This window comes from Chiloscyllium punctatum, chromosome 10 (genome assembly GCF_047496795.1).
Source record: "Chiloscyllium punctatum isolate Juve2018m chromosome 10, sChiPun1.3, whole genome shotgun sequence".
NCBI lineage: Eukaryota > Metazoa > Chordata > Chondrichthyes > Orectolobiformes > Hemiscylliidae > Chiloscyllium > Chiloscyllium punctatum.
Window position 1 is genome coordinate 31174513 of NC_092748.1, and position 16227 is coordinate 31190739.

A 16227-nucleotide genomic window follows, 5' to 3' on the forward strand; every position below is an offset into this window, starting at 1 on the left:
TCACACTAAATCCAGGAAACGACAATCTCCAACAAGAGTTAATCTAACTATCACTTGATACCAGCTTACCATTGCTGAATCCACCAGCAACATTTGGAGGTTACCATTCACCAGAAACTTAACTGGACCAGCCACATAAATACCGCAGCGACAAGAGTAGATCAGGGGCTGGGAAGTCTGGCAGTAACTCACCTCCTCCTTCCTTAAAGTATTTCCATTATCTACAAGGTACAAGTTAGGAGTGTGACGGAACGCTGTCAACTTGTCTGGATGAATGTAGCTCTAGCAAGTCTTGACACCATGCAAAATGAAGTAGACGACTTAAATAGCACTCCACCCCAAACATTCTTTCCCTCTAAATATAGTCAATAGATATAGCAGTATATACATATAAAAATTATACTGCACTGCAGCAAAGTACCAAGTCTCTTTCAAGAACAACTTCCAAACCCATGACTTGTGTTACCTAGATAGACAACAGCAGAAATGCCCACCTGAGTTTCTTCTTCGCCATACAGGATTCAGACTTGGAGGTATATTGCTATTCCTTCACTATTGCAGGAACAGAGCAGATTTATGTTCCTAAAAGAACATTAGTGAAACAGGTGAGTCTTTACAACAATCCAAACTGGTTACATCGTCATCATTAGGCTTAATATTTTATTGAATTGAAATTTCACCACCTAACATAGTGAGATTTGAACCCATATTTCCTGAATGTTATCTGGGATTCTGGACTACTAATCTATGCCAAAACCTCCCAAGTGAATTATAGAGTCATGGAGTTGTACAGTACAGAAACAGAACCTTCGGTCCAACTCATCAGTGCCGACCAGATATCCAGTCTGAAGCTTTGAAAGGATATTGGAGTGGGAGGGAGAAGATCCAGTTGTTGTGGCCCACATTGACATGAACAATGTAGGCAAGGCTAGGAAGGAGGACCTATCTGGGGATTATCAAACACTAGGAAGGAAATTGAAGAACAGGTCCTCGATGGTCATCATCTCTGGATTAAAGCCATAGCCACGTGCTAGTTGGCATAAGGATATGGAAATTAGGCAAGTAAACACCTGGCTAAGAGATTGATGTGGGAAAGAGGGATTCCATTTCATGGCACATTGGCATCAGTTTTGGAACTGGGGGGATTTGTACTGATGGGACGGTCTCCACCTGAACCAAACTGGAACCAGTGTTCTAGCGAAAAGGATAAGTAGGGTGGTCACAAGGTCACAAGTTTAAACTTGTGAGTCGGGGTGGGGGCAGGGAAAGGGAAAGCAACGGAGAGTATGGAGTCAAATAGAAAGATAAACAGCAGGTTAATGTGTGTAGGGTTAAGTTCAAGGCAGCTAGGAATGAAGCAAAAAGAAAGGACATATTCCTAGAGAAGTTGGAAATCATGAGGATAAGAAAATTAGCATTAAAGCGCTTTACCTGAATGCTCATAGTATTCAGAACAAAGTAGATGAATTAACGGCACAAGTCATCGTGAATGATTATGGCATCACAGAGACATGGTTGCAGAGAGTTCAGGACTGGCAGTTAAACTTCTAAGGATTTACAACTTATTAAAAAGACGGGGAGGTGGGCAGAGGGGGCAGAGTTACCTTGAAATTAAATATAAGGCACTGAATGACGTAGGGTCAGATGATGTGGAGTCTATGTGGGTGAAGTTGAGAAACCACAAAGGCAAAAAACCACAATGGGACTTATGTACAGATCTCCCAACAGTGGTCAGGACCAGGGGTGCAAGATGTACTGGGAAGACAGTAGAGCAACAATGGCAGGAGTTTCTGGATGTAATTGAGGACACAGGACAGAGGATCATCCCAACGAAAGGAAAGATTATCAGGTTGGGGGGAATGGTCGGTGGAGGGGGTTTGACAGCCATGGCTGACAAAGGAAGTCAGGAAATGTGTCAAAGAACCTATAAAGTGGCCAAGGGCACTGGGAAATCAGAAGATTGGGAAGACTACAAAAACAAACAGAGGATAACAAAGAAAGAAATATGGAAGGAGAGGATCAAATATGAAGGTAGGCTAGCCAGTAATATTAGAAATGATAGTAAAAGTTTATTTTAATGCATAAGAAAAAAACGAGAGGCAAAAGTAGACATTGGGCCACTCCAAATTGATGTAGAAATGCTAGTGCTGGGTGATAAGGAAATGGCTGAACAATTTAATAAGTACTTTGTGTCAGCCTTCACAGTAAAAGACATGAGTAATATTCCAAAAATTAAGGAGAGTCGGGGGCAGAGTTAAGTACAGTAGCCATTACAAAAGAGAAAGTGCTAGAAAAACTAGAAGGTCTAAAAATTGATAAATCTGCTGGCCCCAGTGGGCTACACTCTAGAGGTCTGAGGGAGGTGGCTGAGGAAGTAGTGGAGGCACTGACTGTGATCTTTCAAAAATCACCTGGAGTCAGGGCAAGTCCCAGATGATTGGACAATTGCTGTTGTAACCCCCTTGTTCAAGAAAGGGTCAAGACAAAAGATGGAAAATTATAGGCCGATTTGCCTAACCTCAGTTGTTGGTAAAATTCTAGAATCCATCATTAATTTCTAAATTCTTGGAAGTGCAGGGTCAGATTAGAACAAGTTATCATGGATTTAGTAAAGGGAGCTCATGCCTGACAAACCTGTTAGAAATCTTTGTGGAGGTAACAATTTGGTTAGACCAGGAAAACCCAGTGGATGTTATCTATCTAGACTTCCAAAAGGCCTTTGAAAACATGCCTCATGGGAGGCTGCTGAGTACGGTGAGGGCCCATGGTGTTCAAAGTGAGCTACTGGCATGGATTGAGGATTGGCTGTCTGACAGAAGGCAGAGAGTTGGGGTAAAAGGTTCTTTTTCAGAATGGCAGCTGGTGACAAGTTGTGTGTCCTGCAGGGTTCAGTGTTGGGGCCGCAGCTGTTCATTTTATGTATCAATGATCTGGATACTGGGGACCATTTTGGCAAAGCTGAAAATGTGTTGCTGAAAAAGCGCAGCAGGTCAGGCAGCATCCAAGGAACAGGAGAATCGACGTTTCAGGCATCAGCCCTTCTGCCCGAAACGTCGATCCTCCTGTTCCTTGGATGCTGCCTGACCTGCTGCGCTTTTCTAGCAACACATTTTCAGCTCTTATACTCCAGCATCTGCAGTCCTCACTTTCTCCTCGACCATTTTGGCAAAGTTTACCAATGATACGAAGTTAGGTGGACAGGCAGGTAGTATTGAGGAGGTAGGGAAAGATTCAAACAGTTTAGGAGAGTGATCCAGGAAATGGCTGATGAAATTCAACATGAGCAAATGCGAGGTCTTGCACTTTGGAAAAAAGAATACAGGCATGGACAATTTTCTAAACAGTGAGAAAATTCATAAAGCCAAAGTACAAAGGGATCTGGGAGTGCTAGTACAGGATTGTCTAAAAGTTAACTTGCAGGTTGAGTCCGTGATTAAGAAAGCAAATGTAATGTTGTCATTTATCTCAAGAGGGTTGAAATATAAAAGCAGTGATGTGCTTCTGAGGCTTTATAAAGTTCTGGTTAGGCCCCATTTAGAATACTGTGGCCAATTTTGGGCCCCACACCTCAGGAAGGACATACTGGCACTGGAGCGTGTCCAGCGGAGATTCACACGAATGAACCCTGGAATGGTAAGCCAAACATATGATGAATGGTTGAGGATCCTGGGATTGTATTCATTAGAGTTTAGAATCTAATAGAAACTTACAAGATAATGCATGGCTTAGAAAGAATGGACGCTGGGAAGTTGTTTCCATTAGGTGGGGAGATTAGGGCCTGTGGACACAACCTTAGAATTAGAGCGGGTCAATTTAGAGAGGAAATGAGGAGACATTTCTTCAGCCAGAGAGTGGTGGGCCTGTGGAATTCATTGCCACGGAGTGCAGCGGAGGCCAGGATGTTAAATATCTTCAAGGCAGAGATTGATAAATTCTTGATCTCACAAGGAATTAAGGGAGAATGTGGGTGAGTGGCTTTGAAATGGCCATCAGTCATGATTAAATGGCGCAGTAGACTCGATGGACTGAATGGCCTTACTTCCACTCCTATATCTTATGGTTATATGATCTAGTCCCATTTGCCAGTGTTTGGCTCATATTTCTCTAAACCCTTCCCATTCATATACTCATCTAAATACCTTTTAAATGTTGTAATTATACCAGCCTCCACCAACTGTTCTAGCAGCTTGTTCCATGCACGCTCAACCCTCTGCATGAAAAATTTGTCCCTTGGGTCCATTTTAAATGTTTCTCTCTCACCTTAAACATATACCCTCTAATTTTCAGCTCCCGCGCCTAAGGAAAAAAGACCTTAGCTGTTTACCCTATCATGCCCCTTATGATTTTATAAACCTCTTTAAGTTTACTCCTCAGCCTCCGGCGCTTCAGAGAAAAACGCCCCACCTTATTGAACCTCTTCCTATAGCTCAAACCCTCCAGTCCTGGTAACATCCCCATAAATCTTCTCTGTACTTTCTCAAGTTTAACAACATCCTTTCTATGAAGGGTGACCAGAATTGAATGCAGTATTTCAAAAGTGGCCTCACCAATGTCCTGTACAGCCACAACATGACATCCCAAAACCTATACTCAATATTCTGACCAATGAATGTATGTGTGCCAAACGCTTTCTTCACCTGCCTGTCTACTTGCAACTCCACTTTCAAGCAGCTATGCACCTGCACCCCTAGATCTCTATGTTCGGCCAAAGCCCTAACATTTAGTATATAAGTCTTGCTCTGGTTTAACTTACTAAAATGCAACACCTCTCATTTATCTAAACTAAACTCCCATCTACCACTCCTCGGCTTATTAGCTCACCTGATCTATTAGTTATTGATTTTTTTTTTAGTGAAAAGTTAATGTTGATGATGCCTGTTTTGGACTCCACCACTCATGAAAACACTTCATCCCAAGCCACCTGTCAAACCTTTAACTTTTTAGTCATCCCTTGTGGCCTTCTCTTTGACAGACGACAGTCTCAGCCTGCTTAGATTTGCTGAATTTTATAACTATGGAACACGTAGCTATGTATTATTTTGTAATAATATCATGCCTTTTCTATAGCTGGAAAGAGTGAATCGTTTGAACGAAACATACAAAATAAAGGATCACTCACCCAACGGAATCCGACTAACAAAAGCAGAAGATTGGACCGTATTTTTGGGGTATGCTGAGTCTCCATTTTTGTTGAAGGTCCTAATGCGAGAAAAGGACCGTACTGCTTATGGGATAACCTGGAATGTTTTCGTGGCTTATTTTCCGTTTGGCCTTACCTTCAGTAAACTGCAATGTTTTGTGATTCAGGGCCTCCACCTGTGGCCTGTGCAGCTTCCAAACCTTACCAGAGTTAGCAATCAGTCTTCTTTAAACTTTGCTGCCTTTTGTCAAACAAATTGAACTTTTGCATTACAGTATTTTTGAGATCAAAGTGATCCTATTTTGGAATGCAGATCTCAACAGAAAGTTAGGGAATATTGCACACTCTTTAATAGTTGCAGCAATTCTGTAGGCTGCTATTTATGCTAACTGGCCACTCAATTAGACCATCTCATTGTATGTAATCTGACTCGCTATCACTTCTGAACTGAGTGATTGGGAAGCAATATTCAATGTATTTCAGTATGTCGTTGTTCTTTATTCACATACTGGTCTGTGTGTCCATTGTCCTGGAGGCTGACTGCTAGCAAGTTTTGCAAATCGCAGCTCTTTGGAGACAATAATGGGAGGTGTCAGTCTGCCTGTCTGTTATCTGTGAGGCAAAACAGAAATTAACTAAACTACTTGTACTGTGGAAACATTCTAATTCTGCACATTGAGGAGGGAGTGAGAGTTTGGACCCTTGTATTTCTCAAACTCGAAAACATAAAACCTTGTAACTTTTTAAAGAATAACTAAGTAACCTTGGATCAAACAGTTTTGAGCAGTGTCGAGGACAGCTTTTGATGAAATATAATGTTTTGGTGAAAATTTATCAATTGGCAGATCTGATAATTGAAAAACAACAAACATTTTTACAACACCTTTTTTAGTGCAAGGAGCTCTTTTATATATATGTTATTTCGAGGAGGCATTAGTGAGTATTAGGATGAGATTTGTGGTAGCGAGTTAATATTTGACATCTTTGTTCCAGCTACATAGACATAACGTCATTCATTGTATCCGTTGCTCCCAATGCAGTCTCCTCTACATTGCGAGGAGGCGTCCAGTCTCCCAAGAGCGCTTCAGGGAACATCTCCGGGACACCCGCATCAATCAAACCCACCGCCCTGTGGCCCAACATTTCAACTCCCCCTCCCACTCTGCTGAGGACATGCAGGTCCTGGGCCTCCTCCACCACCTCTCCCTCACCACCCAACACCTGGAGGGAGAACAGCTCATCTTCCACGTTGGAACACTTCAACCCCAGGGCATCAATGTGGACTTCACCAGTTTCCTCATTTCCCCTCCCCCCACCTTACCCCAGTTCCAACCTTCCAGCTCAGCACTGTTCCCATGACCTGTCCCACGTGCCAATCTCCTTTCCCACCTATCCGCTCCACCCTCCTCTCTGACCTATCACCTCCATCCCCACCTCCATTCACCTATTGTACTCTTTGCTATCTTCTCCCTGATTCCCCCCCCCCCCCCCCCACCCATCTCTCCACCCTGCAGGCTTCCAGCCTCTATTCCTGATGAAGGGCTTTTGCCCGAAATGTCGATTTTCCTACTCCTCAGATGCTGCCTGACCTGCAGTGCTTTTCCAGCACTACTCTGATCTAAACATAGACATAAAATGCACAGTCTTTTTGTAATTATGCAAATCCATTACTGTCATCTCATACCTGCAATCATACACATAGTTCCAGGAGATTTCTGTGAAGGTAATGGGAAGGTAACTTATTTCTCGTGGCTGGATCAAAAACTCAGCCTTAGACTTGGTCATTAAAACATTGGTGTGACATATTTGGGGATAAAAGCATGGAGAATTATGTCATCATAAACCAAAGGGAAAAAGCAACAGCTTTTTTAAAATTCATTTGTACAATGTGAGAATTGCCCATTTATTGCCCATCTCTAATTGCCTTGAAGAAAGTCATAGTGAGCTGCCTTTTTGAATCACTGCAGTCTTTGGGATGTAAGGAGTAACGTGTTATTTGTAACCAACTGGCCTGTTAATTTTACTCATGATTGTTCTCCTTAGTTGTTCACACTTTGTTTGTTTGCTAAACAGAAACCAGTCATGACCATGAGACCTTAGAGAGGAAAACCATCAAAATGACCTATGTGCTGCAGCATCAGAAAAGCATGATTCCCAGAATCTGAATACAGATCTACATTTCCGAGAGCAATCAGCTTGTTAAATGATACATAATGCAAACCAGCTTGTGTGTCATATGTTTATTTTATGCAGAGTTATGTACAATTGTTTTTGTGAGTAATGGATATTGCTTGCATTGAAATTTTTGCAAGTGCATTCTACCATATTGCATCAGCTTTAATGCCCTTTACAGTTATGATGTTTTGATACACATATTTGCATATTACAACTTTTAATGCTTATTTTGTGACAATATTATGTGGCACATGCAGATCCCTCAACTGCTCGGTTGCTAAAGTATTTCTGTCTCTAGAGTAACTGAGCTACAAGGAGCATAGAATGTTCACTCCTGGCCGATGAGAGGTAAATAGTTTCAAATAGGGTGATAGTTGAGATGTCATGATAATATTGCTCTCGTTTTCAGTGGCCATCGCTGGAAAAAATAAGGCATGATTTTCAAATCAGTAGCCAGTTATGTTTCTTTCAATTAGAAACTTGTTTATGTCACTCTGCTGTTTAAGTAAGATGATAGACAGATTTCATTGAATTACAGACCAGTTAGCTGAACATCTGTTTCAGGGAATTACTTGAATCTAGAAGCAAAAATTAATCCACACCTATCGTTGGGCATGGGGCTTGTGATTTCCTATCTTTCTGTGTCATTCTGATGAGCTAGGCAGCACACAAACTTTGTGCTATCTGTTCATTTGTCAGATTGTAGGGTTCAGCCGTCACTGCTGGCTGTCTGAACACTCAACAGGGCATCAACCAAGATGTGAAAAACACGTAAAGCAGGTAGCCTCCTAAAAGCAGTCGTCCCTCTGTCCAACAGAGCAGAAGCCAAATTTCAATAAATTTGGGAGATTTTCACTATGCCACCCACTTCTTCTTGGAACGATCCTGTCACATGGGAGGTTTAATACAGCAGAGACCTTTACAGCACTGGCTGAACTATTCTCTCCCTGATCTGTGCTTGCAGATCAGCTTCAAGGAGGTAAAAGTTCTCGATCGCCTTCTTGTTGCATCGCAGTCACCTCAAGCACTGCTGCTTGAAACTATCTATAGCTGATGAAAATAATTAAATATTTTGTGTGGAAAAGGGATTATCTATGGATATTATGACTTCCAAAAGGCATTTGATAACAACCCTCATAAACTTGAATTTGAACCTCATGGAGAAATGTTTGACCTGGATAGGAAATTGGCGAAGCAGAATAAGTCAGAGTGTATGGATTATGGGTAGGCAGTATAAATTAGCAACATCGAACAGTTTTTTCCATCACCAAATCACTTGTGGTATTTTGTCACCTATTAACCACCATCAGTAAATCACTCCTGTTCTCCAAACAAGTAATTCAGGTACAAAGGCCATTAAAAGCAATGCAAGCCATAGTTGGGGAGAAGGGGCTAAATCAAGATGGAATGGAAGAGATACAAAGAGATAATATTTTTTTAAATCAACCTGTTCAGGGATTTTTTACACATCTCCGATCCTGGACCTCCTGGCTCAGAAGTAGGAACACTACCATTGTGCCGCAAAAGCACTTATTAAAAGATTACTTTTTCTTTCTTTTCATACCCAGAAATGTTATCATGCACAACTGAGTAACCTCCCCATCACCAAAATCACCTTGGCTTTGTTTTTTTTTGTAAACTACCATGTAGCCAATTAAATACTTACAAGCAAAGCCCATTTTGGACAATACTAATGATTAAGGTGAGGGGGATGCAAGGAGAGAGGGAAGGGACAATAACAAAATAGATTTGGAAGGGATACAAGGTGATTATCAAGTCATTGATTGATTGATTGGGAAGAAACTGTGGTAAACAAATGTAAGTAAATGTGAGATCATTCACTTTGGATCAAAAAACGGATGAAACTGAACATTTTCTAAATGGTGAAAAATTGCAGATACTGCAGTTCCAAAAAAGAATTTTGGGTCTAGATGCATAGATCATTAAAATTATTAAATTGTGGAGATGATAGATAAAAGAATGAGCATGAAAGTATCAAAAAGGTTAGGAGAATGTTGGCATTTATATTTAGACAATTACAAAGGGGTAGAAATTATTTTTGAATTATGCAAAGTCATGGTTAGATCACACATCAAGGATTGAGCCATACTGGTCATTACATTTCAAGTACATACTGGCCTTGAAGGGAGAGCAGTGAAGATTTATTGAAATTGTATCTAAGCTTCAAACGTTAAATTATAAGAAGACCTTACACAAATTAGGATTCTGTTCCCCAAATTTCTCAAGTTGAGGGTAATGTTAATCGAAGTTTTCAAGGTGTGAATGTAGATAGAAACTATACCGGTTGGGAAGTTCAAAGCTAGGGGGCAAAGTCTAAAAATTAGGGATGGGCCTTTCAGAATTGAAGTTGGAACATACTTCTACACTCAAGGGTAGTCGTCCAATAAACCTATCTGGTCTGAATGTTTGCTCTGTAAGAGGAAATAACTCAAAATAATATCTGAATCATTCAGCTACAGAAAATTTTCGGTGTCAAGCTAAAGTTTTCAATGGAAATATTGAAGTTTCCTTTTAAGTTTAGCAACTTTTGAGCTTATGATGAATGTCTGTCTGAGCTGAACTGTGGAATACTTGCTAAATTTGGAACTGACACCCCCATGAGAAAAGCGCATATTGCTTATTGAATCCAATCCCACTCCCCTCCCCCACCCACCCCCATCCCCACTCCCACCAAGTCAATGGGCGCAACTGTGTAAACTCTCACTCGATCTTCTATTATCCCCTGGGAGAAGCAAAATAAACATAACATTTTGGGGGAAAAAACCCTAAGAAAGTCCCTGCTGACTCCATTAGGTATTCAAAGAAAGAGATTCGGCTCCAAAATACAACTAACTAGTAGGTCTTTCTGTAAACTAGAAATAGTTTCCCCTTAACCTATTCCAATTTCCTTGGAACATCCCTACTATTGGATATATGTTTCAGATTATGCACTCTTGTGCTTCTTTCACCAAGTGTGGATTCACCTTCACTGTTCACCCTGCCATTTTACCATGAAGGTATCTGTTTGCCAGTTCTCCAGCTCATTTTTGAAATCTTTTGTCACCTTCCCAGGCCCTTTTGTTCCTTCTTTTATAACTAATGGCCTAATTCTGGACCTATTAACTCCTTTGGATTTTGTCCTGAACCTTTCTGATACTGTTGGCCTGTCCTTTGTCCTGTTTAATTCAAATAGCCTTCCTGAGCCACGCCCATCCTCATTGACTTTACTGTCACCTGTTAGGCCTTTGTAACTCTCAGTTTCTAGCCTTTCTGCTGTGTCCCATTGATGTATTAATGTCATTCTTCTCAGATCTCTCCAAATATCGTGGGGGTTGCTGTATCCTTTGGAGCTTCTGAAACTCCAAATCTTTCACCTGCATGCTGCTGGCTTTCTCCAGCCTTTCCAGTTTCTCTCAACTATCCTTTACTGTTTGAGGGGAATATCATGCTGACAGCCGAACTGTTTCCCAATAAAATATCAGTCCCTTCCATTGACAAGATTGGGATTACCCTTCCTGCTACAAATTCACTTGAAGTCAATTTTAACTAGTGACACCTCTACACACTTCCCCATGAGCCCTATTATTAGCCATTGGAGCTTAACATATTTGAAGTTGGAAAATTGTTTATTTTGCCCACTAGTACGGTCTGCAAGCCCCACACATCTCAAAGAATGCTGTTTTCTCTCTCTGGTGCTCTAAACAATCAGTGGGCACTATTCCTTTTGACAGACTCCTGACAGCTATTCTGATCAACAGTCATGCCAGAGATGACACTGATCACCTTTAAGGTTACAGATACTGGCTTTGCAACTTGAGTTCCTGAGAGACGGTGAAACCAGCAAATTTCCTTTTCAGGCCTTGGCTTCCTGAAGTGGAAGCATTTGAGGTCTTTTCCTATCACTTCCCCATCCAGATCCTTCTTTTAATGGCCAAAGACTGTTCTACTTTCTCTTCTCTTTCTTGACTGCATTTACCCAAGATCACTTTGTTTTCCTTGTCCATTCTGTGACAGTTAACAGACCCCAGCTTCCCAGAGTTTGTTTGTTAACTCAATTCTCAGCCAAATTGGTTCCTACTGGGACCTGGCACTCTTTGTTCCCTTATATGCATCTGGATTGGAAAGGGTATTGAATTTTTGAACTCTGCAAAGAAAATCACCTCATGAAGATTTTCACAGGTGGTCTCAACATTATGTTCCTGTACTCACAGGTCAAAGGAAAACGCTTTAACAATTCAAATTCCCAATATTTCTGGTCAGTCAGCTTCTGGAGGATATGAAATATTTGCCTACATGCCTCTGGCACCTATTGCTGCCTCAAATTCAGTGACATTTTCCTCAGGTAAGATGAAGTAAATATTATGAGCATTGCCTGTCAGCTTGTTCTGTAACAGGGATGTCCATTGCTGGACTTGTGACTTTAACTGCTGTGCTCATCCTACAAAAGAAACAGGGGATCCACCTCTTCCTCATTAAAATAGAGGCAAAAGGGACAAATTTGAATACTTCAGCTCTTAATTAGGTGCTGTTCCTCTACCAGAGTTATTCTCCCATCTCGCCTAAGCTGTCTCAATTTCTGGCATTCCCTCTCATTATCGTTCGCTTTCCTGCCTCACCCTCACTTTTGCCCTGCCATGCGCCTCTCTCATTTTTCTGATATTCTCTTGTCTCATTCTGTTGGAATTCTAGTTCAAATCTCAGTCATTTCAATTTAGATTCATCTGTTTCAGTATCCTCAGTTTCCACCCCCAGATATTTTGCAATTTCTGTTTTTCGAGATTTTGGCCAGAAACACATCTCCAAGTGACTTTTAATTCTTCCAAGGACAACACTTATAATATTTTCAAAATTAAATTATCCTCTTCGACAAAACCTTTACAATTAAGCATAGACATTTGGGACTCTTGTGGTGCAGTGGTAGTGTCTCTGACTCTGAACCAGGAAGCCAAGCTTCAAGTCCAACCTGCTTGAGAGGTGTATCAACATCTCAGAATAGGTTAAAGTGATAGAGTCACACAGCACGAAAACAGACCAATCGGTTCAACCAATCCATTGCCAACCCTAATCCCAGACTAAACCAATCCCACCTGCCTGTACTTGGCCATATCCCTCCAAACATTTCTTATTCATGTACTTAACCAAATGTCTTTTAACCATTGTAACTGTACCTGTATCCACCTCTTCGTCTGGACATTTATTCCATACGTGAACTACACTCTATGTAAAATCAATTGCTCATGTGTTTTTAAAGTTTTCCTCCTGCCATCTTCAAAAGTATGTTACTTAGTCTTGAAATCCCCCACCCTAGGGACAAGACATCTGCCATTCACCTTATCTATACCCCACATGATTTTATAAATCTCTATAAGGTCACCCCTCAACCTCTTGTACTCCAGGGAAAAAGGTCGCAGCCTATCCAGCCTCTCCTTATAACTCAAACCCTCCATTCCCGGCAACATTCAGGTAAAAGACTTCTGAACCCTCTGCAGCTTAATAATATCTTTCCTATAACAGGGCGACCAGAACCGGACACAATACTCCAGAAGAGGCTTCACCAACGTCCTGTACAACCTCATATAATATCCCAATGCCTATACGCAAATGTCTGAGCAATGAAGGCAAGCATGCTAAAGGACTTCTTAACCATCTTGTCTATATGTCATGTGAACTTTGAAGAATTATGTACATGATTTGAAAATAATTAAATGTAGAAATTTTAGCACTTCAATAGTACAGAAGCAAGAAAACTGTTTTTTTACAATTTTTTTTCTTTGAAACAGCTTTTGAAGGAAAAATTTATTGTCATCCACTCCAATTCTGTTCTTTGCATGTGGGAAATTACTTCCAGCTGAACCCCCAAATTTATCAAAACCTGGTGAGAGGTGAACAGGCTTTCCTCATTTAACCCTACCTCATTCAGGTCCTGTAAATGTTTTAATTTCTTTTAGACTCACAGCCTTCACACTTTAATTAAAACTGAGTACAAGTCAAAATTAAGGAGGCAATTAATAAAGTTTACTTGACTGAAAGGAAGTTGAATTTTATTGTTTACTAACCCCAAGAAAAGTGATCAAGTGCAACATAAACATGCACTTGTGACTGATGATCTGATGCAGGCAGGAAGAGTAAAGGCTACACAGCTTAAAAATCTTCAGAGTCCTGGAGGTGTTTGATTTTGACCAGAGTCCATATTTGTTAAATGGATAACTAGGATCCGCACAATAGTGAAACTTGTAAACATCTTTGAGTTTTTTGTGAATGATGTATCTCCGACATGCTTCTTCACTGGATGCTGTTTTGGAGGAGACAATGAGATGACCCTTGCTATGCCAACATTTCTTTCTCACTAGTGTTGCTCAAGTGTAGCTGTTGAAATGAGCTTCAACCATGTGTACGGTCTTTGGCCCAATTGTCTCTCCATTTCTCTGCAGAGAAATCTTTCATGTCCAATATGTGGCACTTACCAGGCATATGCAGCTTGAAACTGGAAATTCAAGTTTCCGGATACAGTACCCTGATTCAGTGACTTGCTTTAGATAAAATGTCATTTCAGCTCAGATAGTTTCTCAAACTTGCCTCAAACTGCAATCAGGAAATTACTGCAGCCATTGTACTTTGTTGAACCCCTTTTATCCTATGAAGGGTCTCAGGTATTAAAATGAGATGGTGGAAATTAAAAATGGATACATATATATTGCTACTATCATTACGATTTCAAATATTTTCTTCAACTGGCCTCAAAAATGGGTTTACATTACTGAAGGAACCACTGGATTTCAAAGTATGGAGCAGGTAACAGATTTTCTATTTGGACTGTGTTTGCCTTTTCTGTAAATTTCAATTATGCCCCCCTCTAAGTTCTCTAAAGCAAGCCTAATTCATCCAGCTTGTCCAAAATCAAGGCTGTAAATTTGGCATCATTCTAGCCTACATGCTCTGTCATGTGCCCATAATCTTTATCGGGGAGCAAAACAGCAAAATACTACAGGAGTGGACAGACCAGAACTTTATATATGCTAGATAATAATTTAAAATTTGTACTTGATACTCCAACAATACAGTCTAATATTCTATTTGTTCTTTCCTATCACTTAATATAGTTCCTTTTTGTTCTATAATGCTCTATGGTCACAACAAAATGTAAAAGTTTGTAACTGTGGTACATGTCACACACTGGTACAATCAATTAGTTTATTAAAACCTTCTTATATTAAGTACCAAGCACTGTACATGTTTTTTTGTACCACTCCTGAATTTAAGAATGATTTCTCAGACTCGCTAGTGAAATGATGAGCAACAGTTAACCCGGGGCAGAAACCCTACAAAATGTACTCATAACTGAAGCCCTTATTGTTCTCCAACCTAACCCTAACCAGCTTGAATATAATCAGAGGTGCAGAGAAATGCTGTTCTTTCCCTGCCCGATAAGGTGTTTTAGTCTCAAGTTAAGAAATCCATTCCTGACTGTAATACCAATGTTTGCAATGTCATACATACCCATAACCTATCTAGCTAAGCTCTCAATTATGGATGTATTAATATATAAAGTTGTTGAATAAATATGCAAATGTGATTGAATATTTTGTTCAGGTGCAATCTCTTTATGCAATGGAATGACTACCAACATTTTTCATTAATTATATGTTAAATTCCACACACATTGTTACTGAAACAGATCTATGAAACTGTTTATGTGCATCCAACGTCATCAGAGATGATTCAGCTGAGAAAGAAATCTCCACCTGAAGAGGTTTATTGTCACAGTAAAATGCAGACACTCACCTTTCAGTCACATTCAGTCTCTCACTTGTTTACTGTGTCAGCATTCAGTTACATCTAATAGTGCTGACGTGCTTTCTTTTGCTGGGTCTCTCATTCATTAACATTCACATCCTGTTCCTTTCACTTGCGTGATTATTCAGCAGCATCCTGTCTCTCATCCATTGTTGTGTAAATGGTACATAGAGGCAGAGGCTGCACCACCATTCACAGGGTTTCGTTATTGCATGAAATGCAATTTCTGAGCCCCAGTCATGATCTCACAATGAAACTGTCAAGTCTTGTGTTTTTCTTTTGGAGGGAGAGTCAAAAATATCTAATCAGGCGGGTGAACCTGGGAGCCAACAGCACAAATTTGCCCGGAAAGGGTGAGTGTTAGGTGTGAGGAGGATTGGTGAGGTGGGAGTGAGCCAATGACTGCAGTCCACAGATTCTGAGGAAGGTGACCGGATTGATCAGGTGGAAAAATGTTTTTTTGTTGTGTTTTGTATCTTCAGTTCCATCAATAGCAATTTCCCCTCCCTCACTGGAGCTACCTCCTGGATGCAAGTAAGGACAGGCTGCTGGTCTGCACTTAAGCTTCCAATATCACGGTTATTTCTTTCTCAGGGCAAGGAATATGTTTTTACAGCTTGTGTTTCACGCATTGTCCAGAAAATGTTATTGATGAAGTCCCCACCAAACCACAACCCACTGTTTTCACAACTACACTGCTAGTTGGCCAAAGTTGGACTTAACTATCTTAATATACCTTTAATTTAATATTCCTGATCAGAATCCATGTTGTTATTGTATCAGAGTCAGAATAAGGAAAAAGAACAAATTTAAAAATAAAATTTCTTCTACTAAATGTTTCAGAGTTTCTGTATCAGTCAATTTACGTTATTATAGCAGATGGTGAAAACAAATTCATTTGAAATGGAGACCTTTAAGCAAAACAATTTGAAACCCACTTTGCTGGTGCCATGGTTCACAAAGTGAACCTGCAGACAATCACAACTATCAAGGGATAGTAAAGTCTCTGGTGGATAAGGGACAGAAAATCTCAGTGGGGCTAAAGAAGAAAATACAAGCTGTCTGATTTATATAAATTAGCAGTAGTTAGTTCTTTGCAACTTTTGGCTATGGAACTG

At 40.4% G+C, this 16227-nt stretch overlaps 1 protein-coding gene across 2 annotated transcripts in view; it reads left to right on the forward strand.

Annotated features, from left to right (window-relative positions):
- LOC140481980 (melanophilin-like) overlaps nucleotides 1-14844 on the forward strand; it is a 122111-nt gene extending 107267 nt beyond the window's left edge. For both annotated transcript variants that reach the window (XM_072578763.1, XM_072578765.1), the window contains 2 exons: nucleotides 5068-5168; nucleotides 7214-14844. In XM_072578763.1, the coding sequence (XP_072434864.1) occupies nucleotides 5068-5168; nucleotides 7214-7240 (128 nt within the window). In that variant the 3' untranslated portion in view covers nucleotides 7241-14844. The remainder of the gene's footprint in view (nucleotides 1-5067; nucleotides 5169-7213) is intronic.
- The last annotated feature ends 1383 nt before the right edge of the window (nucleotides 14845-16227 follow it).